Source organism: Piliocolobus tephrosceles, chromosome 10 (assembly GCF_002776525.5).
Source record: "Piliocolobus tephrosceles isolate RC106 chromosome 10, ASM277652v3, whole genome shotgun sequence".
NCBI classification, from domain to species: Eukaryota; Metazoa; Chordata; class Mammalia; order Primates; family Cercopithecidae; genus Piliocolobus; species Piliocolobus tephrosceles.
The window spans coordinates 41,147,177-41,170,339 of record NC_045443.1 but is presented as its reverse complement, the minus strand read 5'-3'; the positions used below and the strand labels follow the sequence as shown (position 1 = coordinate 41,170,339).

The 23,163-nt window shown below is 37.9% G+C and overlaps 1 protein-coding gene across 4 annotated transcripts in view; it reads right to left on the bottom strand.

The window, feature by feature from the left end:
• TMEM117 (transmembrane protein 117) overlaps positions 1 to 23,163 on the bottom strand; it is a 562,924-nt gene that overhangs the window by 173,240 nt on the left and 366,521 nt on the right. For all 4 annotated transcript variants that reach the window (XM_026454634.1, XM_026454635.1, XM_023182825.1 and 1 more), the window contains one exon: positions 8,345 to 8,442. In XM_026454634.1, the coding sequence (XP_026310419.1) occupies positions 8,345 to 8,442 (98 nt within the window). The remainder of the gene's footprint in view (positions 1 to 8,344; positions 8,443 to 23,163) is intronic.

Here is a 23,163-nt window from a genome sequence, read left to right as displayed (position 1 = left end):
ATAATGATAATTACCATGTAAAGGGGCAGTGTGGATTAAAGGAAACAACGATTGTGAAAAGCCTAGCACCAGGAATACGTGAAGCACTCAATGATAGCTGCTCTAGAATATAATTATAAGGATATTTCAATAGAGAGGTAATGACTGATAGGTAATGTGTCTCCTATGTCTGATAGGTTAAATGTCTTCCAATGTCTGGGTGCAACAATTTGGGCTTCTTTGTTTCTCTTTTCTTGCCTAATTGCTCTAAGACTTCTAGTGCTATGTTGAAAAGAAGTGGGGAGAGTGAGCATCCTTGGCATGTTGAGAGGAGAAGTTTTCAGTTTTTTACCACTGAGTATGATGTTAGCTGTGGGCTTTTCATGTATGACCTTTATCGTGTTGAGGTACATGCCTTCTGTACCAAGTCTGTAGAGTTTTTATCATGAAAAGATGTTGACTTTTGTCAAATGCTTTTTCTGTACTATTGGGATAACTGTGGTTTTTATTCTTCATTCTGTTACTGTAATGTATAATTACATTGGTTGATTTACATATGTTGAATCACCCTTGTATCCCAAAGATAAATCCCACTTGGTCATGGTACATGATCTTTTTAATGTGCTGTTGAATTTGGTTTGCTTATTTTATTTTATTTTATTATTTTGATGGAGCCTTACTCTGTCGCCCAGGCTGGAGTGAAGTGGCGCAATCTCGGCTCACTGCAACCTCCACCTCCCAGCTTCAAGCGATTCTCCTGCCTCAGCCTCCCAAGTAGATGGGATTGCAGGCATGTGCCACCACGCCCAGCCAATTTTTGTATTTTTAGTAGAGATGGGGTTTCACCATGTTGGTCAGTCTAGTCTTGAACTCCTGAACTCAAGGGATTTGCCCACCTTGCCCTCCCAAAGTGCTGGGATTACAGGCATGGGCCACTGTGCCCAGTCTGGTTTGCTAATATTTTTAAACAATTGTTGCATCTCTGTTCATCAGGGTGTATGTTTCTTGTTCACTGTTGCATTCCCAGAAGGCCTAACACAATTGAAAGATATAAATATGAACAAATATATAAATAAGGTAAGCATGTATTTTTCTCTCACTTAATAGCAAAGCTTTGTCCGGCTTACACATAGAGACATTGGTTCCTCTTTGGTTTCTGGAATATGAGTCACTCATATGCCCAGCCATTATAGACAGGTTTTATTTAACTTTTGTGAGAACTAACTCAGAGATTGACTCATCTGACCCATGACACCTGCCTATAGATTCTACCTCTAGTTTGTCAGAAAACTTCCTTGGTGCAAAAACAAACATCAAAGCGTTTCAACCTTCAATACACTTAATGCATTTATCCCTTATTCTAAAGAAAGAAGGCACTCACAAAGGGAGCTCTGGACAGCAGGGGAAATGAAGAAAAAAGATATTCTGAAAACAAGAGCTGGCACCACGTAACCAGCACTGCTGAGGGGAATTCGCGCTGGACCTGGGCAATGGCAGCAGTCTAATCCCAGAAAGAGAATGCTCGTCGGTGGGGTCTGTCTCAGGTCTCAACTTGTCTCAGAGGAACCCTCCCCTGCACTCTCCACTCCCTTAGTTTTGACACATGGCTCAAAAAACAAATAATAATTCACTTTCACTTAATAATGGTAAATGAGTTGCTCTCTAGAGGACATCAAACTACTAGTTACTAATACTATTACCAAAACTTTTCTGCCTGTCATTTCCCCTGATTCTTAGGTCTCCATTACCTTATTGTATTTTTATGATTGTTATGTTACTCTCCATACCATATTTAATGTATATTAAGATAATAATCATTTGTTGATTAACTCTTCTCTGGTCAGAGGTAAACAACTAAGTTCCTTTTTGTTAGACTTTAATAACTATGATATTCAAAGCAGCAAGAATATCAGCTGCTACATTTGTTTCCCAGTTAAGAATTAAGATAATTATGATTAAGAGATACCCCATCCAAACCATTACACTGGTAGAGAAAGTACTTTAAAAAATACACAACATTGCACATCCAAAAGAGAAAACTTAAAATTTAATCCTATGAACCAGGATGGAACAAAGTACACAGCTGCTGTACACAGATACATACAGCAATACATTAGGAATATTTTGCTTTCCAACTTCTCCTGGAGCTTCCAAGTCATCACAGACCACAGTTTTACCAACTGCTTTGCCACTATAATACTCAAATACTATAATACTTGCCACTATAATACTCAGTAGTGCTCAGATTACCATCTTTCCAGTTTCCAGAATCAATTTCCTTGCCATTTGCTGCCCAGCCCTTAATAATCAAATTTCAGCTTTCCCTTATGGCAGCACCCCATTTCTAGGGATGACATTCTGTAAATATCAGAATGGGTTATTTTATACTATAGTATCAAACAGTTCTTAAATCTCAGTGGATTATTTCTCACTCAAACTACAAGTCTGCAGTGTTATCAAGGATGCTTGCTTTATCCTGGTCATTCAGGGAATCCAAATGACAAGGGCCCCAGCTAGACACAGCTTCCACAACTGCAACTGAGAAAAGAGCTCCTTTTGGCTGAGAGTAGTGGCTCACGCCCGTAATCCCAGAACTTTGGGAGACCGAGGTGGGCACATCACGAGGTCAGGGGTTTAAGACCAGTCTGACCAACATGGTGAAACCCCATCTCTAATAAAAATACAAAAATTAGCCAGGCATGGTGGTGTGTGCCTGTAATCCCAGCTACTCAGGAGGCTGAGGCAGGAGAATCTCTTGAACTCGGGTGGCAGAGGTGGCAGTGAGCCAAGATTGTGCCACTGTACTACAGCCTGGGCAACAGAGTGAGACTCTGTCTCAATAAATAAAAAAATAAAAATTTGCCTTGGTCAAAGCAAGTCATGTAATCAGAGGGGGCAGAAAGGTGAAATTCTCTTATATGTCAGGAAGGTGAAGACCTGGAGTATTTGTGGAGCCCTAATGACCACTAGACCTCCCAATCCCTTCTTCCACCAACACCTCTGCTAATCACAGAAGTCTGTTTTGTCTTATTTTTCTTTTTAAGCTAAGCCTTTGGGAAATATCATCCTAAAATGCTTCCCTCCAAAGGCATACAAATTGTGTCTCTAGAGAGTACACAAATCAGGGGAATAGAAGCTAATATGAATATCATATTACTTGTTCTTTATGTAGCTGTTCTTTTACTTCAGACACAAGTCAGTGAAAATGGTTGTTGGTAGCGCCTCTGAAAAATAGAAGAGCACAAGGCATTCACATAGCATTTAGATTCTTAGATCTTTGCTCTTTTTAATTATCAAAAGGGCTAGGAAAAGGGCTTTGGAAGAGACCTATAAATATTCCCCCCTTTCCACCTTTCAAATATAGTCACTATTTAGGTTCCCCTGCAATATGAAAGCCCAGGTGCTACAGCAGCCTCATCTTTGCACAATTGCAGAAAGAACTAGGAACCATTTTCTTCAACGCAGAGACACCTATCGCTGAAAATTAAGGAAGAACTCAGTTTCTGACAGGCGTTTGTGAGTTAAAGCAGCTACAAGTAATTAAGAGATACGTTTACTAGAACAAAGTTACATGTTGTGCTGCTCAAACTCCCGTGCAGTCACACTGCAAGTTAAGAAAGATTTCCTTTGCAAAATTTTTTCTCCACCATACATTTTTTTTTTTCACACTAATCTCTCTTTCCTTAACTAAAGCAAAATCAAAAGAAAATATCCATTTTTGAGTGGGCGACACAAAGTATGTAAATACTGTCTTTTATTTACTCTAAAACCTCGCCAATGAGTTTTGTATTTTATCTCCTAGGGCTAAAAAAACAAAACCAAACCAAACACCAAATGCCCTTTTTACTTGCTAAATCCCTTTTATGTGAAAAGTATGAACAAAAAGGAAGATTTCTTTGCTTCCTGCATAATTTCTATATTCAACTTTTTCCATCAGCTTTTCCTTTTTTAAAACCATGAATACCGTTGTCAAGATAATCTAAATGTATAGAAATGGATAAAATGGGAAAAATTTTTAAAGTGGCATTTAAATTGTTCTTCAGTTACTTTATGCAATGATTTGAAATACTACTTTTGAAATACAACAGTGAAAACAATCTCTAATATATTGCCTAATTATTAAAAATTTTACAGAAACAATGACTACAAAATGTGTGAATTTTAGTTTGCTCTCTAAGACTATTATCTATTTGCCAGTGACTAATTAAATTATCATTTTTACAGCATTTAAACTACATTTTAGAATACCCACTGGGCTATGTTATCACATATGTTAAAAATAAACCCATTTGAGGCCGGGCGCAGTGGCTCACACCTATAATCCCAGCACTTTGGGAGCCCAAGGTGGGTGGATCACCCGTGGTCAGGAGTTCGAGACCAGCCGGGCCAACATGGTGAAACCCTGTCTCTACTAAAAATACAAAAAAAAAAAAAAAAAAAAACTAGCCAGGCCTGGTGGCATGTGCCTGTAATCCCAGCTACTCTAGAGGCTGAGGCAGGAGAATCACCAGAACCCAGGAGGCAGAGGCTGCAGTGAGCCAAGACTGCGCCACTGCACTCCAACCTGGGCTACAGAGCAAGACTTTGTCTCAAAACATAAAAAATAAAGCATTTGTAAGACACCGGTGTTATATAGACCTGAGTGATAATGTTCAAAGAAAAAATCGTATTAATGGATTTCTCTCCTCTGAAACAGCAATCATGATTAAGAACAGCTAATGACAACAATCATGGGGGCCTATATAATACATGGCTTACCCTAGCAAATAGTATACATGTGACCTTGATAACTAGCAGAGAACAGTCATCAATCAGCTACCTTTGAAGATACATGCATTAGTCCATTCTCATGCTGATGTGAAGGAATACCTGAGAATGGGTAATTTATAAAGAAAAGAGGTTTAAATGACCCACAGTTCTGCATGGCTGGGAAGGTGTCAGAAAATTTACAATCACAACTGAAGGGGAAGCAAACACGTCCTTCTCCACATGGCAGCAGGAGAGAAAAGTTCCAAACAAATGTGGAAAAGCCCCTTATAAAACCATCAGACCTCATGAGAACTCACTCACTATCATGAGAACAGCAAGGGGGTGACCACTCCCATGATTCAATTACTTCCCACTGGGTCCCTCCCATGACAAGTGGGGATTATGGGAACTACAATTCAAGATGAGATATGGGTGGGGACACAGAGTGAGACCATATCAGTACACTAGTAAGAAACATATGTAAACATAGTAAATAAATATTGTTTTAAGAGAGACCATCTTTAAACACATTTGATATTAGTTTATCTCCTTTCAAATTCTGACATTTAAGACCCCTGTAGAGAATTTTGTAGGGAAGAAGGCTCCCAAGAACTGTATGTTCTTCTTTAGCACCCTACCTAAACAAGAATTAACATTAACATTAATCATTTGGAAATGTGCACACTGATGTATCCTTTGTTCGCCTAGAACAAAGGCAGTCCTAGTGTAATAATTAAAAACTAGGTAGTCCTAGTGTAATAATTAAAAACTAGGGCTCTGGAGTCAGAGACCTATGCCTGTAACAATAGCACCTATCTTACAGGATTGTCATGATTAAATAAATAAAGATATAGGATGTAGAGTCTTTGGCCTACTGCCTCAAGTAAAACATACTATCAATAAATATTTCTTATAATTATTAATTATATTTATTATATTTATATTAATTAATTATACACTTAATTATATTAATTATAATATAATTATTCAGAAAAGCTATATGGGAAGTTTACAAATAGGAAAAAAGATGGAGGTTACACAGTACCATAGGCCACATGTGACTCATGAAGATGAGGTGTGAATATCCATCTAAAAAATCATACTAATTTTCATAACAGTATTGAAAATCCATTTTTGTTTACCTGCTAAGAATTGAGTTCAAAATGTCATATATCTCCAGCAATATTTAATGATAGTGCTAAAGCACAAAAGATAAGATAGCGTGTATATTTTCCTCAAGTACTTAGTTACTATGATTTTTTAAAGCATTTGTATTAAAAAAATCAACTGCCAGAATTAAATCCAAGAATAAACAGATTTTTTTCTCTTTTGTTTCAAAAGGCAGGTATACAGGATAATATACACCAGCACCAGCTATAATCAATTACAGTTGCCCCCTTATCTGGTGGGCATACATTCCAAGACCCCCAGTGGATGCTTGCAGTCCTGGATAGTATAAACCCTATATATCCTATGCACAAACTTATTTTTCCTTCTTTACAATTGCAGGGATAGAAGATCCATTCTTACCATATTTCTTAGCTACGATATGTTAACCTCAGCGTATGATTTTTTTTTTTTTTTCCTTATTAGTAGAGAACTTTCACCTTTTCACTTAAAGAAAGCCATATCGCTTCTCTTCGGCTTAACCCAAATTGACAGCAACAATACTCTTATGCTTTGGGGCCATCACTATCTAAAATAAGGATCACGTGGACACAGCACTGTAATACCTTGACAATAGATCCAATAAGTGAGATAGCTACTAAGTAACTAAAGGGCAGGTAGCATCGACAGCATGGATAGATGCTAGACAAAGAGATGATTGATCTCCTGGGAGGGTATGAGTCTTCATCACACTACTCAGAACAGCACACAATTTAAAATTTATGTATGGTTTATTTCTGGAACATTCCATTTAATATTTTCAGACCACAGTTGACCGAGGGTAACTAAAAGCAGGGAAACCATAGGTAAGGGGGAAATACTGTAGAACATTTGTGAGATGGTATCTCATTGTGGTTTTGATTTGCATTTCTCTGATGGCCAGTGTTGACAAGCATTTTTTCATCTCACACCAGTTAGAATGGCAATCATAAAAAGTCAGGAAACAACAGGTGCTGGAGAGAATGTGGAGAAAAAGGAACACTTTTACACTGTTGGTGAGATTGTAAACTAGTTCAACCATTATGGAAAACAGTATGGCGATTCCTCAAGGATCTAGAACTAGATGTACCATATGACCCAGCCATCACATTACTGGGTATATACCTAAAGGTTTATAAATCATGCTGCTATAAAGACACATGCACACGTATGTTTATTGCAGCACTATTCACAATAGCAAAGCCTTGGAATCAACCCAAATGTCCATCAGTGACAGACTGGATTAAGAAAATGTGGCACATATACACCATGGAATACCATGCAGCCATAAAAAAGGATGAGTTTGTGTCCTTTATAGGGACAGGGATGTAGCTGGAAACCATCATTCTCAGCAAACTATCGCAAGAACAGAAAACCAAACACTGCATGTTCTCATTCATAGGTGGGAATGGAACAATGAGATCACTTGGACTCGGGAAGGGGAACATCACACACCGGGGCCTATTATGGGGAGTGGGGAACATCACACACCGGGCCCTATTATGAGAGGGGAGGGATTGCATTGGGAGTTATACCTGATGTAAATGACGAGTTGATGTGTGCTGACGAGTTGATGGGTGCAGCACACCAACATGGCACAAGTAGCTACGTAACAAACCTGCACGTTATACACATGTACCCTAGAACTTAAAGTATAATAATAATAATAAATAAGGAAAGAAAGAAAGAAAGAGCATTTAGTGCTAGAAAGTTGCCCTTCAGTACTGCTTTAGTTGAGTTCCACAAAAAAAAAAAAAAAAAAAAAAAAAAGAACATTTGTTAAGTGTTAGTTTACATAACTTTTCTTGGGATGATATAATTATTCAATTGTATATTATATCATGTAGAATCACTGTGTTTGGGGAGTGTCCCACAGCCACGTGAAATTGCCCTTCTTGCTGCCTCTCCATTTCTAATTTTTCTGTTTGAACTTGTTCACATACACATAAATAATGGTGACTTCACAAAAAACAAAGTTCCATAAGACATGGATTATTTTTTAATTTCAAGGATTGGGCTGGAGAGCTAAAGGAAACTATATAAAGAAGAAATGCCAATGTAGCCGATGTGATTTGTAAAGAGGTTCCTTTTCTTTATCACTTCTCAGAGCAAAATCATATCCTGTCAAATATACTAGGCAATTTAGTATTTATAGGAGACAGTTTTATATATCAGATTTTACTGATGAAAATTACAGCTTGTTTTTGCTGAATCAAAAACCTACCTCTGGTCAAATCTTAAGTGTATCACTATATTAGCAAAACTTCTCTTTTATAAATGTGAATATACACAATATGTAAGAAGAAATTAATTCATAAAATAATTAGGATAATGGTTTTAATAGAGCATTAGTAGCTACCAAAAATGTCCCTCTAGATAGAATTCTGTATCTCTAAAGAAAATTACACCCAACTCAAGTCCTTTAGTGAATGAGGCAAGGCAGAAATAAGTAAGTGAAACAATTTCCTACCAGAACAAAGTGATCCTAACATTTCCTTTCTTCCAGAAAGCTCTTGCAGATTTTCCCCAGTCAGGATAGGGTTTGTCCTGAAGCATCATATCAGTGACCTGCAGCAATGAAAGGAACTTATTTAGCACTTTCAGAAATCTTAGAATCAGATTTAACTATAAGCCTATAATTTACATTCTATTGAGAATAGAATAAGTACACATTTTAACATTATAACATATGCATAAACAAAAATTAGGATATACTTCATTCAATTAAAAACTCTAATAGTTTATTTGACTGTACTCTACATACGGAATAAGCACATTTAAAGTCATTCAACATGTAAGATATTAAGATTTTTTTAATATTAAGATTACCTTATATAAAGAAAGTACCTTTGAATATTAGTATCACCATAGAAACAAAGCATATGTAACAAATAAAATACTATATTCTTTAAAAGTTTGCCTAAATCCAAAACTCAAGCATTCCCTGATATCTAGATTTTTAGTGATATCATTAATCAAAATATTATCTTCTCTCTTCCTCTTCCTTACTTCTTCCAACTATATGTGTGGTAAACTACTCGTACCCAGTTTTATAGCATATTTATTCTAATTAGCTAGCATTCTCTCACTCACAATTCTATGCCTTCATCTAAAAATGTTCTTCCTCTTTTCCTCACCTGCACAGATTCTGCCCATCGTCTGAGGCCTAAGTCATATTACTATTGTGATGTCTTCACTGTTCTCTCCCACTTATAGAAAACTTGTGGTTCTTGACCCATCCTTCTCATGTCATGTATTCTACCTTCTCTTTTACTTACTTATATACTTTTTTCTCTCTTCACTAGGCTTTGAAATCCTTGACGGTGTAGATCTTTCTATCTCTTCTAATGTCAAAGGGAATTTTATATACTAGACCAAAATATTTGCTCAAGAAGAAATGATAAAATAAATTAAGATATAAATACCTGTTTTTAAAGATACATTAACAAAATACATTGCTCATTTACCACATCACATATTAATGATTTCAGCAGAAGCTCAAAGTATCATAAATAGTTCATCTGGGGGCGGAGCAAGATGGCTGAATAGGAACAGCTCCAGTCTCCAACTCCTAGCACGAGCAACACAGAAGACCTGTGATTTCTGCATTTTCAACTGAGGTACTGGGGTCATCTCACTAGGGAGTGCCGGACAATCCGTGCTGGTCAGCTGCTGCAGCCCGACCAGCGAGAGCTGAAGCAGGGCGAGGCATCGCCTCACCTGGGAAGCGCAAGGGGGAAGGGAATCCCTTTTCCTAGCCAGGGGAACTGAGACACACAACACCTGGAAAATCGGGTAACTCCCACCCCAATACAGCGCTTTAAGCAAACAGGCACACCAGGAGAATATATCCCACACCTGGCCGGGAGGGTCCCATGCGCATGGAGCCTCCCTCATTGCAAACACAGCAGTCTGCGATCTAACCACAAGGCAGCAGCGAGGCTGGGGGAGGGGCGCCCGCCATTACTGAGGCTTAAGTAGGTAAACAAAGCCGCTGGGAAGCTCCAACTGGGTGGAGCTCACAGCAGCTCAAGGAAACCTGCCTGTCTCTGTAGACTCCACCTCTGGGGACAGGGCACAGCTAAATAACAACAACAAAAAAGCAGCAGCAACCTGTGCAGACGCAAATGACTCTGTCTGACAGCTTTGAAGAGAGCAGTGGATCTCCCAACACGGAGGTTGAGATCTGAGAACGGACAGACTGCCTGCTCAAGTGGGTCCCTGACCCCTGAGTAGCCTAACTGGCAGACATCCCCCACTAGGGGCAGTCTGACACCCCACACCTCACAGGGTGGAGTACACCCCTGAGAGGAAGCTTCCAAAGTAAGAATCAGACAGGTACACTCGCTGTTCAGCAATATTCTATCTTCTGCAACCTCTGCTGCTAATACTCAGGCAAACAGGGTCTGGAGTGGACCTCAAGCAATCTCCAACAGACCTACAGCTGAGGGTCCTGACTGTTAGAAGGAAAACTATCAAACAGTAAGGACACCTATACCAAAACCCCATCAGCACGCCACCATCATCAAAGACCAGAGGCAGATAAAACCACAAAGATGGGGAAAAGCAGGGCAGAAAAGCTGGAAATTGAAAAAATAAGAGCACATCTCCCCCTCCAAAGGAGCGCAGCCCATCGCCAGCAATGGATCAAAGCTGGTCAGAGAATGACTTTGACGAGATGACAGAAGAAGGCTTCAGTCCATCAAAATTCTCAGAGCTAAAGGAGGAATTACGTACCCAGCGCAAAGAAACTAAAAATCTTGAAAAAAGAGTGGAAGAATTGACAGCTAGACTAATTAATGCAGAGAAGGTCATAAACGAAATGACAGAAATGAAAACCATGACACAAGAAATACGTGACAAATGCACAAGCTTCAGTAACCAACTCGATCAACTGGAAGAAAGAGTATCAGCGATTGAGGATCAAATGAATGAAATGAAGCGAGAAGAGAAGCCAAAAGAAAAAAGAAGAAAAAGAAATGAACAAAGCCTGCAAGAAGTATGGGATTATGTCAAAAGACCAAATCTACGTCTGATTGGGGTGCCTGAAAGTGAGGGGGAAAATGGAACCAAGTTGGAAAACACTCTTCAGGATATCATCCAGGAGAACTTCCCCAACCTAGTAGGGCAGGCCAACATTCAAATTCGGGAAATACAGAGAATGCCACAAAGAAACTCCTCGAGAAGAGCAACTCCAAGACACATTATTGCCAGATTCCCCAAAGTTGAAATGAAGGAAAAAATCTTAAGGGCAGCCAGAGAGAAAGGTCGGGTTACCCACAAAGGGAAGCCCATCAGACTGACAGCAGATCTCTCGGCAGAAACTCTACAAGCCAGAAGAGAGTGGGGGCCAATATTCAACATTCTTAAAGAAAAGAATTTTAAACCCAGAATTTCATATCCAGCCAAACTAAGTTTCATCAGTGAAGGAGAAATAAAATCCTTTACAGATAAGCAGATGCTTAGAGATTTTGTCACCACCAGGCCTGCCTTACAAGAGACCCTGAAGGAAGCCCTAAACATGGAAAGGAACAACCGGTACCAGCCATTGCAAAAACATGCCAAAATGTAAAGTAAAGACCATCAAGGCTAGGAAGAAACTGCATCAACTAATGAGCAAAATAACCAGTTAATATCATAATGGCAGGATCAAGTTCACACATAACAATATTAACCTTAAAGGTAAAAGGACTAAATGGTCCAATTAAAAGACACAGACTGGCAAACTGGATAAAGAGTCAAGACCCATCAGTCTGCTGTCTTCAGGAGACCCATCTCACATGCAGAGACATACATAGGCTCAAAATAAAGGGATGGAGGAAGATCTACCAAGCAAATGGAGAACAAAAAAAAGCAGGGGTTGCAATCCTAGTCTCTGATAAAATAGACCTTAAACCATCAAAGATCAAAAGAGACAAAGAAGGCCATTACATAATGGTAAAGGGATCAATTCAACAGGAAGAGCTAACTATCCTAAATATATATGCACCCAATACAGGAGCACCCAGATTCATAAAGCAAGTCCTTAGAGATTTACAAAGGGACTTAGACTCCCATACAATAATAATGGGAGAGTTCAACACTCCACTGTCAACATTAGACAGATCAACAAGACAGAAAGTTAACAAGGATATCCAGGAATTGAACTCATCTCTGCACCAAGTGGACCTAATAGACATCTATAGAACTCTCCACCCCAAATCAACAGAATATACATTCTTCTCAGCACCACATCGCACTTATTCCAAAATTGACCACATAATTGGAAGTAAAGCACTCCTCAGCAAATGTACAAGAACAGAAATTATAACAAACTGTCTCTCAGACCACAGTGCAATCAAACTAGAACTCAGGACTAAGAAACTCAATCAAAACCACTCAACTACATGGAAAATGAACAACCTGCTCCTGAATGACTACTAGGTACATAACGAAATGAAGTCAGAAATAAAGATGTTCTTTGAAACCAATGAGAACAAAGATACAACATACCAGAATCTCTGGGACACATTTAAAGCAGTGTGTAGAGGGAAATTTATAGCACTAAATGCCCACAAGAGAAAGCAGGAAAGATCTAAAATTGACACTCTAACATCACAATTAAAAGAACTAGAGAGGCAAGAGCAAACACATTCAAAAGCTAGCAGAAGGCAAGAAATAACTAAGATCAGAGCAGAACTGAAGGAGATAGAGACACAAAAAACCCTCCAAAAAATCAAGGAATCCAGGAGTTGGTTTTTTGAAAAGATCAACAAAATTGACAGACTGCTAGCAAGACTAATAAAGAAGAAAAGAGAGAGGAATCAAATACACGCAATAAAAAATGATAAAGGGGATATCACCACCGACCCCACAGAAATACAAACTACCATCAGAGAATACTATAAATACCTCTACTCAAATCAACTAGAAAATCTAGAAGAAATGGATAATTTCCTGGACACTTACACTCTTCCAGGACTAAACCAGGAAGAGGTTGAATTCCTGAATAGACCAATAGCAGGCTCTGAAATTGAGGCAATAATTAATAGCCTACCAACCAAAAAAAGTCCAGGACCAGATGGATTCACAGCTGAATTCTACCAGAGGTACGAGGAGGAGTTGGTACCATTCCTTCTGAAACTATTCCAATCAATAGAAAAAGAGGGAATCCTCCCTAACTCGTTTTATGAGGCCAACATCATCCTGATACCAAAGCCTGGCAGAGACACAACAAAAAAAGAGAATTTTAGACCGATATCCCTGATGAACATCGATGCAAATATCCTCAATAAAATACTGGCAAACCGGATTCAGCAGCACATCAAAAAGATTATCCACTGTGATCAAGTTGACTTCATCCCTGGGATGCAAGGCTGGTTCAACATTCGCAAATCAATCAACGTAATCCAGCATATCAACAGAACCAAAGACAAGAACCACATGATTATCTCAATAGATGCAGAAAAGGCCTTTGACAAAATTCAACAGCCCTTCATGCTAAAAACGCTCAACAAATTCGGTATTGATGGAACGTACCTCAAAATAATGAGAGATATTTATGACAAACCCACAAACCCACAGCTAATATCATACTGAATGGGCAAAAACTGGAAAAATTCCCTTTGAAAACTGGCACAAGACAGGGATGCCCTCTCTCACCACTCCTATTCAACATAGTGTTGGAAGTTCTGGCTAGGGCAATCAGGCAAGAGAAAGAAATAAAGGGTGTTCAGTTAGGAAAAGAAGAAGTCAAATTGTCCCTGTTTGCGGATGACATGATTGTATATTTAGAAAACCCCATTGTCTCAGCCCAAAATCTCCTTAAGCTGATAAGCATCTTCAGCAAAGTCTCAGGATACAAAATTAATGTGCAAAAATCACAAGCATTCTTATACACCAGTAACAGACAAACAGAGAGCCAAATCATGAATGAACTTCCATTCACAATTGCTTCAAAGAGAATAAAATACCTAGGAATCCAACTTACAAGGGATGTAAAGGACCTCTTCAAGGAGAATTACAAACCACTACTCAGTGAAATAAAAGAGGACACAAACAAATGGAAGAACATACCATGCTCATGGATAGGAAGAATCAATATTGTGAAAATGGCCATACTGCCCAAGGTCATTTATAGATTCAATGCCATCCCCATCAAGCTACCAATGACTTTCTTCACAGAATTGGAAAAAACTGCTTTAAAGTTCATATGGAACCAAAAAAGAGCCTGCATTGCCAAGACAATCCTAAGTCAAAAGGACAAAGCTGGAGGCGTCACACTATCTGACTTCAAACTATACTACAAGGCTACAGTAACCAAAACAGCATGGTACTGGTACCAAAACAGATATAGACCAATGGAACAGAACAGAGTCCTCAGAAATAATACCACACATCTACAGCCATCTGATCTTTGACAAACCTGAGAGAAACAAGAAATGGGGAAAGGACTCCCTATTTAATAAATGGTGCTGGGAAAATTGGCTAGCCATAAGTAGAAAGCTGAAACTGGATCCTTTCCTTACTCCTTATACGAAGATTAATTCAAGATGGATTAGAGACTTAAATGTTAGACCTAATACCATAAAAACCCTAGAAGAAAACCTAGGTAGTATCATTCAGAGATAGGCATGGGCAAGGACTTCATGTCTAAAACACCAAAAGCAACGGCAGCAAAAGCCAAAATTGACAAATGGGATCTAATTAAACTAAAGAGCTTCTGCACAGCAAAAGAAACTACCATCAGAGTGAACAGGCAACCTACAGAATGGGAGAAAATTTTTGCAATCTACTCATCTGACAAAGGGCTAATATCCAGAATCTACAAAGAACTCAAACAAATATACAAGAAAAAAACAAACAACCCCATCAAAAAGTGGGCAAAGGATATGAACCGACATTTCTCAAAAGAAGACATTCATACAGCCAACAGACACATGAAAAAATGCTCATCATCACTGGCCATCAGACAAATGCAAATCGAAACCACAATGAGATACCATCTCACACCAGTTAGAATGGCAATCATTCAAAAGTCAGGAAACAACAGGTGTTGGAGAGGATGTGGAGAAATAAGAACACTTTGACACTGTTGGTGGGATTGTAAACTAGTTAAACCATTATGGAAAACAGTATGGCAACTCCTCAAGGATCTAGAACTAGATGTACCATATGACCCAGCCATCCCACTACTGGGTATATACCCAAAGGATTATAAATCATGCTGCTATAAAGACACATGCACACGTATGTTTATTGCGGCACTATTCACAATAGCAAAGACTTGGAATCAACCCAAATGTCCATCAGTTACAGACTGGAATAAGAAAATGTGGCACATATACACCATGGAATACCATGCAGCCATAAAAAAGGATGAGTTTGTGTCCTTTGTAGGGACAGGGATGCAGCTGGAAACCATCATTCTTAGCAAACTATCACAAGAAGAGAAAACCAAACACCGCATGTTCTCACTCATAGGTGGGAACTGAACAATGAGCTCACTTGGACTCAGGAAGGGGAACATCACACACCGGGGCCTATCGTGGGGAGGGGGGAGGGGGGAAGGATTGCATTGGGAGTTATACCTGATATAAATGATGAATTGATGGGTACTGACGAGTTGATGGGTGCAGCACACCAACATGGCACAAGTATACATATGTAACAAACCTGCACGCTATGCACATGTACCCTAGAACTTAAAGTATAATTTAAAAAAATAGTTAATCTATTATAAAGGTATTTTAAAAATCCAATGAGGATGGAGAATAAATTTCCTTTAAAAAGGTGTTACATAATTGTGTGTGTATGTTATACACACGCACGTTTCCCATTTCCAGAAAATCTGCCTTCCCTTCAAGAGAAAAGAACACTATTCCAATACTTATGATTTTAATTAATAATGTTCAAATTCAGACAAGATAGATTCAAAATTATGAAAACAGAAACGAAATGAGGTTTCTTGCATTGAGTAAGAGAGAATTTTCATCATCCAGTAAAATAAATTTTTCTCTTGTGCTTAAAGCTTTATCATTGCATTTAAGTGTAGCTTTCAACAGTGGCCTTGATATGGGTGAAATTTAATCATTTATGACGAACGATGGTGATTCAGTGGGGAGTCCTGTTAGATCAGTGACCCCTTCAATAGTACTGGACTTCCTGTAGAAGGCACATGAATTCTCAAGCAGGGGCATCCAAAATGGTCTCTGGAAACATTCACCAGCATGTCACTGCTTCACATGCTCACTTAGATGACACAATCAGAATGGTGGATAAGGATTCTAGTTTACAGGAAAGATCTGATATTAATTCTTCGTATTATTTCTCAATGTCATTTCTAGGAATAGAGTTCGCAACATTCTCTTGGTTGATGAGAACCAAAGATAGTCCATTCCCCTTCACTGAGTAACACTACAGATTTATGTAGGCTCTATCTAACATGGGGCCTACAATAATTTCACATGATGTGGCTTCGTTGTTGAATAAAAAAAGATTCAGCAATCATGCATGGTTTTAATATAAACTTTCAGTTTATTTCTCTTTAAACTGTCAATCACCATCAATGTGACTGCAACTAATATTAAGAATTCAAAAAGGAAAACATTTTTTTACTCATTTTTAAAGGGAAACTAGTTCATCAATTATTTTTTCATGTTTATTTTCTTCTTGATCCTTTTAAATTACAGGATTATATTTTCTCACTCAAACTAATGCCCATGGATAGTATTTCCCATCAAAATGATTCATGATACTTATCAAAAGGAGTAAAGGGAAGATGATAGAATAAAAATTAACTATGAATCAAGTTAATTACATTGTTACTGAAAAAAAATAAAGGTGAAAACAGAGAAATTTAAATCTCACATACTCTTAGGAATAAAAAGAGCTTTATATCATAACTCCTCTTGAGGAAAAAATTGCTATTTTTTCCAAATACAATTTCAGCCACTGTACCTTTATAACCTTCTTTAATAACAGGTCTCATGTCAAATATTTTAACAAAACCTAAAGGTTACATGAATAAATACGTTAATAAATATTTCCTGTTGCATCAGACTTTTAAAAGATTTAATTAATTCTCTTCAGTAATATTTATCCTGTTCCAGAAAGAATCAACATGGTAATAAATATTTCCAAGGAACAGAATGATTACTGGGTGGGTTTTATTCAATTTTCAATGTTTTCTCCAGGGCACTTTCTGGGAAATACTTATTATATTTTCTAGAAGGAAGCAATCTGCTGCTGTATGACCAATTATTACAGCTGCATGTTTTGTAAAAATGACATTCAAGGATAAAGCATTTTCTCAGGAAAACGATGAGATGAAGCAAAAAAACATTCTTTCAGATGCTAGGCAGCTGATCTTTGTCACCTCCAGCTCAAACTCTTTATTTTAAGTCATATCATCAAATCAATGTCAGGTCACTTGCAGCTAAATTGGCAGAAGCAGAGACAGTCATTAAAGGGATGCATTCCATAAAGAAAAATCCAATTATCTCCTGCATTAGAGAAATCAAATTCATTTCTGGTGTTGGTCAAGGACAGTCTTTGTGGGAAAAGATGCCGGAAAGGGAGACTAAAGACAATGCCATGAGGTTTCTGTGTAGCATAAATACACAAAACCTGTGAATGCCTCTCTCACAGGCAGGTATTAGAATTTGAAATTGCAAATCTTTCTATGCTGGGAGAAATGTGCTTAACTCTTGAGTCTCAAAATCCTTCCCTTCCCCTTTCCTCTCTACTAGGTCCCTGTACAGAACTCAGAACCTCATTATGGCACTCACCACATCATGGCTTATCAGATAATCTTTTTCAGTAGAATATAACTTATTTGAGAACACAGATATTGTGCAATCTCAGCAAAAACATGCATTTTGAGGTTTAAAAGTCAGTAAATGATTGTTAAAAAAAACTATCTCTACAGAAATCTAAGTGAAATCTTTGCTTTCCTGTGAGGTGAGCCTGTATGATGCCAGTTAACAACAGCATGAATATAGCAATGATGACAGTTATACTTCACATTGGCTATACAGCTTCATGGATTACAAAGCTGTTAATGGATTTTTCTTATTAAGCATCACAGCAGCTTTGTAAAGTAAGTCATTATTTTCCACCTTTTAGCAATGGAGGAAGAGAAGTCAATGAGGTTAAATAACAGAGCAAGGTCACCATCTATTATACCATTAAGTGCACTATTTCCAGAGTCAGCCTGCCTGGGTTCTAACCCTAAATATATCTCTTAGTAGGTTTTTTTTTTTTTTTTAAATTTAGAACAATGTAATTAACCTCTCTGTGCCTTGTTTTCTTATTAATCACCTATGAGCACAAAATATATATATTAGCAAGTGGTATAATAATTATTGGTGTGTTATTGTTCATATCTGAGATTTCTATCCAGTCACTTTGCTTTATATCAGTAATATAGCACACAAATGGATTTAGAGTCGAAGGATTTGACAATCTTTTCTATAAAGACAAGAGTATCATATACTGAACTATTAGAAAATGATAAAGACATAATTTAATGTTACAGTATGATACAGTCTACAATTGCTATTTAAAATCAAAGGTAAGGAGGTCACTGAATGCTGCAGTCTTCTAAGAGGGCTTCATAAAATACTTGTGTGACAAAACTGAGTATTAATTGACATTCTGTGTGATTCTCTACTTTTGCCATTCTTATCTTCTTAGCCTGATTACAAGCTAATTCCCATGCAGGTACTACATATACTATATCTAAAGTCATATTTGATATGGTTGTATGCTAAGCATGTGATACTCATGTAAAATATTGATTTATGAGGGCTACAAGGCCAAACTATGGGTATGTAGTGTCGCTCTTGAGGTAGCCACTAATTTGTGGAGTATCATTTAAGATAAACAAGTGTTATTCTATCAATAAACAAGCATATACATAAAGGATATTAATGAACATAATAGATAAAATTTTATTTGCTAGTATGTCATTTTATTTCTTTCTACTTAACAATATATTGACATCATTCAATATTAGCACATATAAAACTGGAGATTGTGTGCCACTGGAGTTTGGTGTACAAAAGATTTCATCACTCAGGTAGTGAGCATAGTATCTGATAGGTGCAAGTTTTTGATCCTCACCCTCCTCTCACCCTCCCTACTCAAGTAGGCCCTTGTGTCTGTTGTTCCCATCATTGTGCCTCCGTATATTCAATGCTTAGTTCCCACTTATAAGTGAGAATATGCAGTATTTGGTTTTCTGTTCCTTTATTAATTTGCTTAGGATAATGGTCTCCAGCTGCATCCACGTTGCTGCAAAGGACATGATTTCATTATTTTTTATGGCTGCATAGTACTTGATAGTATTTATGTACTATATTTTCTTTATCCAGTCCACCACTGATAGGCATTTAGGTTGATTCCGTGTCTTGCTATTGTGAATAGTGCTGTAATAAACATCTATAAGCATTTGTCTTTATGGTACAACAATTCGTATCCTTTAGGCATATGCCTGCTGGGAACAGGCCCCCAAATCTGGCCATAAACAGGCCATGAGAAACTGGCCATAAACAAAATCTCTGCAGGACTGTGACATGCTCGTGATGGCTATGACGCTCACACTGGAGGTTACTGGTTCACTAGAACGAGGGCAAGGAAAACCTGGCCCACCCAGGGTGGAAAACCACTCACGGCGTTCCTAAACCACACACAATAGCATGAGTGATCTGTGCCATAAGGACATGTTCCTGCTGCAGATAACAAGGCAGAGCCTGTCCCTTTGTCTCCCATAAGGAATGCTTTTAGCTAATCTATAATCTATAGAAATAATGCTTATCACTGGCTTGCTGTCAATAAATATGTGGGTCAAACTTTGTTCATGGCCCTCAGCTCTGAAGGCTGTCAGCCCCCTGATTCCCACTCTGCACTCTAGTTCTGTGTCTTTGTCTTAATTGCTCCAGCACCACTGGGTTAGGGTCTCCATGACCGAGCGGATGTCGGTATATGCCCAGTAATGGGATTGGTAGGTCAAATATTAGTTCTATTTTAAGTTCTTTGTGAAATCTCCAAACTGCTTCTCACAGTGGCTGAACTCACATTCCCACCAGCAGCGTATAGGCATTCATTTTTCTCTGCAGCCTAGCTGGCATCTGTCATTTCTTTTTCTTTTTAATAGCCATTCTAACTAGTGTGAGATGGTATCTCATTGCAGTTTGATTTGCATTTCTCTCATGATTAGTGACGCTGAGCTTTATATATATATATGCTTGTTGGCCATGTGTATGTGTTCCTTTGATAAGTGTCTGTTCATGTCCTTTGCCCATTTTTTAATGAGATTATTTGTTTTCTTGCTTGTTGATTTATTTAAGTTCCCTATAAATTCTGGCTATCAGACCTTTGTCAGATGGATATTTTGCAAATATTTTATCCTATTCTGTAGTGTATTTATCTGTTCTCACACTGCTAATAAAGACATACCCGAGACTGGGTAATTTATAAAGGAAGAGGTTTAATGGACTCACAGTTCCACATGGCTGGGGAGGTCTCACAATCATGGCAGAAGGCAAAGGAGAAGCAAAAGTGTGACATACATAGTAACAAACAAGAGAGCTTGTCCAAGGGAACTCCCATTTATAAAACCATCAGATCTCGTGAGTCTTATTCACTACTACCAGAACAGTATGGGGGAAACTGAATCCATGATTATCTCCACTGGCACCTCCCTTGACATGTGAGGGTTATTACAATTCAAGGTGAATTTGGGTGAGCACACAGCAAAACCATATCACATAGGTTGTTCATTTACTCCATTGATAGTTTATTGTGCTGGGCAGAAGCTCTTCAGTTTAATTATGTCCCACGTGTCCATTTTTGTTTTTGTTGCAATTGCTTGTGGGAACTTCATCATAAAATTTTTGTCAATGCCTGTGTTCAGAATGGTGTTTCCTATATTTTCTTCTAGGGTTTCTATCATTTTAGATCTTATATGTAAGTCTTTAATCCATCTTGAGTTGATCTTTGTATACAGTGAAAGGAAGGGGTCAGTTTCATTCTGCATATGGCTAGCCAGTTATTCCAGCACCATTTATTTAATAGGAAGTCCCTTCCCCATTGCTTGTTATTATCAACTTTGTTGAAGATCAGATGGTTGTAGATGGTTATAGGTGTATGGTTTTATTTCTGGATTCTCTAACCTGTTCCATTGGTCTCTGTATTTGTTTTTGTACCAATATGCTGTTTTGGTTACTATAGGTTTGTAGTGTAGTTTGAAGTCAGGTAGTGTGATGCTGCTGATTTTGTGCTGTTTGCTTAGGATTCCTTTGGCTGTTTGGGCTCTTTTATTGTTCCATATGAATTTTAGAATAGACTATGGGTAATTCTGTGAAAAATGGTAGAAATAGCACTGAATCTGTAAATTGCTGCAGAATATATGACAGTTTTAACAATATTGATTCTTCCTATTCATGAACATAGAATGCTTATCCATTCATTTGTGGCATCTCTGATTTCTTTCAAAAGTGTTTTCTAATTCTCATTGTAGATATATCTTCCACCTGCCTGGTTAGCTGTATTCCTATGTATTTTTTCTTTTTGAGGCTATTGTGAATGAGCTTGTGTTCTCGATTTGGCTCTCAGCTTGGACATTACTGACATACAGAAATGCTGCTGATTTTTGTACACTGATTTTGTATCCTGAAATTTTACAGAAGTTGTTTATCAGTTTAGGAGCTTTTTAGGGTTTTCTAAGTATAGAATCATATTGTCTGTGAAGACAGAGAATTTGACTTCCTCTCTTCCTATTTGGGGGTCTTTTATTTCTTTCTCTTGCCTGATTGCTTTGGCTAGGAATTCCAGTACTATTTTGAATAACAGTGGTGAGAGTGGGTATGCTTTTCTTGTTCTTGGTCTCAGGGGGAATGCATCCACATTTTGCCCCTTAAGCATGATGTTAGCTGTGGGTTTGCCATAGATGGCTTTTATTACAGAATATACATTCTTCTCAGCTGCATATGACACATACTCTAAGATCAAGCATATGCTTGGCCATAGAGCTATTCTCAACAAATTCAAAAACAGAAAAATCATAACAACTACACTCTCAAACCACAGAATAATACAAATAAAAATCAATATCAAGAAGATGTATCAAAACCATACAATTAAATAAAACCTAAACAATCTGCTCCTGAATGACATTTGGGTACAGAATGAAATTAAGGCACAAATAAAAAGTTCTATGAAACAAATGAAGACAAAGAAACAGCACACCAGAATTCCTAGGACACAGCTAAAGCAGTGTTAACTGGAAATAGTGCTAATCACCTACATCAAGTTAAAAGGGTCTCAGATTAACAACCTAACATCACACCTAGAGGGCTACAAAAACTAGAGAAAACCAACCAAAAAGCTAGCAGGAGAAATGAAGTAACCAAAACCAGAGCTGAAATGAACAAATTTGAGACATGAAAATCCATACAAAAGATGAACAAAACAAAAAGTTGGCTCTTCAAGAGAGTAAACAAGATTGATAGAGTACTACTTAGATTAAGTTAAAAAGAGATTTAAATCAACACAATTAGAAATGACAAAAGGGACATTATCACCAACCCCACAGAAATACAGAAAAACCTTAGAGACTGTTGTAAGCATTTCTGCGTATGAAGTTAGAAAAACTTGAAGAAATGGATAAATTCCTGAAACATATAACTTCCCAAGATTGAACCAGGAAGAAATTGAAATCCTGAAAAGACTGAAACAAATTTCAACATGGAATCAGTAATAAAACATCCTACCAACAACAACAAAGGCCATGTGTGGTGGCTCACCCCTGTAATCCCAGCACTTTGGGAGGCCAAGATGGTCAGATCACCTGAGGTCAAAAGTTTGAGATAAGCCTGGCCAAATACCAAAACCCTGTCTCTACTAAGAATACGAAAAAAAAAAAAAAAAAAAAAAAAGCCGGGCGTGGTGGTACACACTTGTTATCCCAGTTACTCAGGAGGCTGAGGCAGGAGAATTGCTTGAACCCTGGAGGCAGAGGTTGCAGTGAGCGGAGATCACGACACTGCACTCTATCCTGGGCGACACAGTAAGACTCCATCTCAAAAAAAAAAAAAAAAAAAAAAAATGCTACCACTTCCGAAAAAGTACTGGACCAGATGGATTCACAGCCACATTCTATCAGACATACAAGAAGAGCTAGTACCAATCCTACTTAAATTATTCCAAAAATCAAGGAAGAGGAATATCTCTGTAACTCATTCTATGAGGTCAGCATCATTGTCATACCAAAACCTTGAAGAGTCACAACGAAAAAAGAAAACTGCA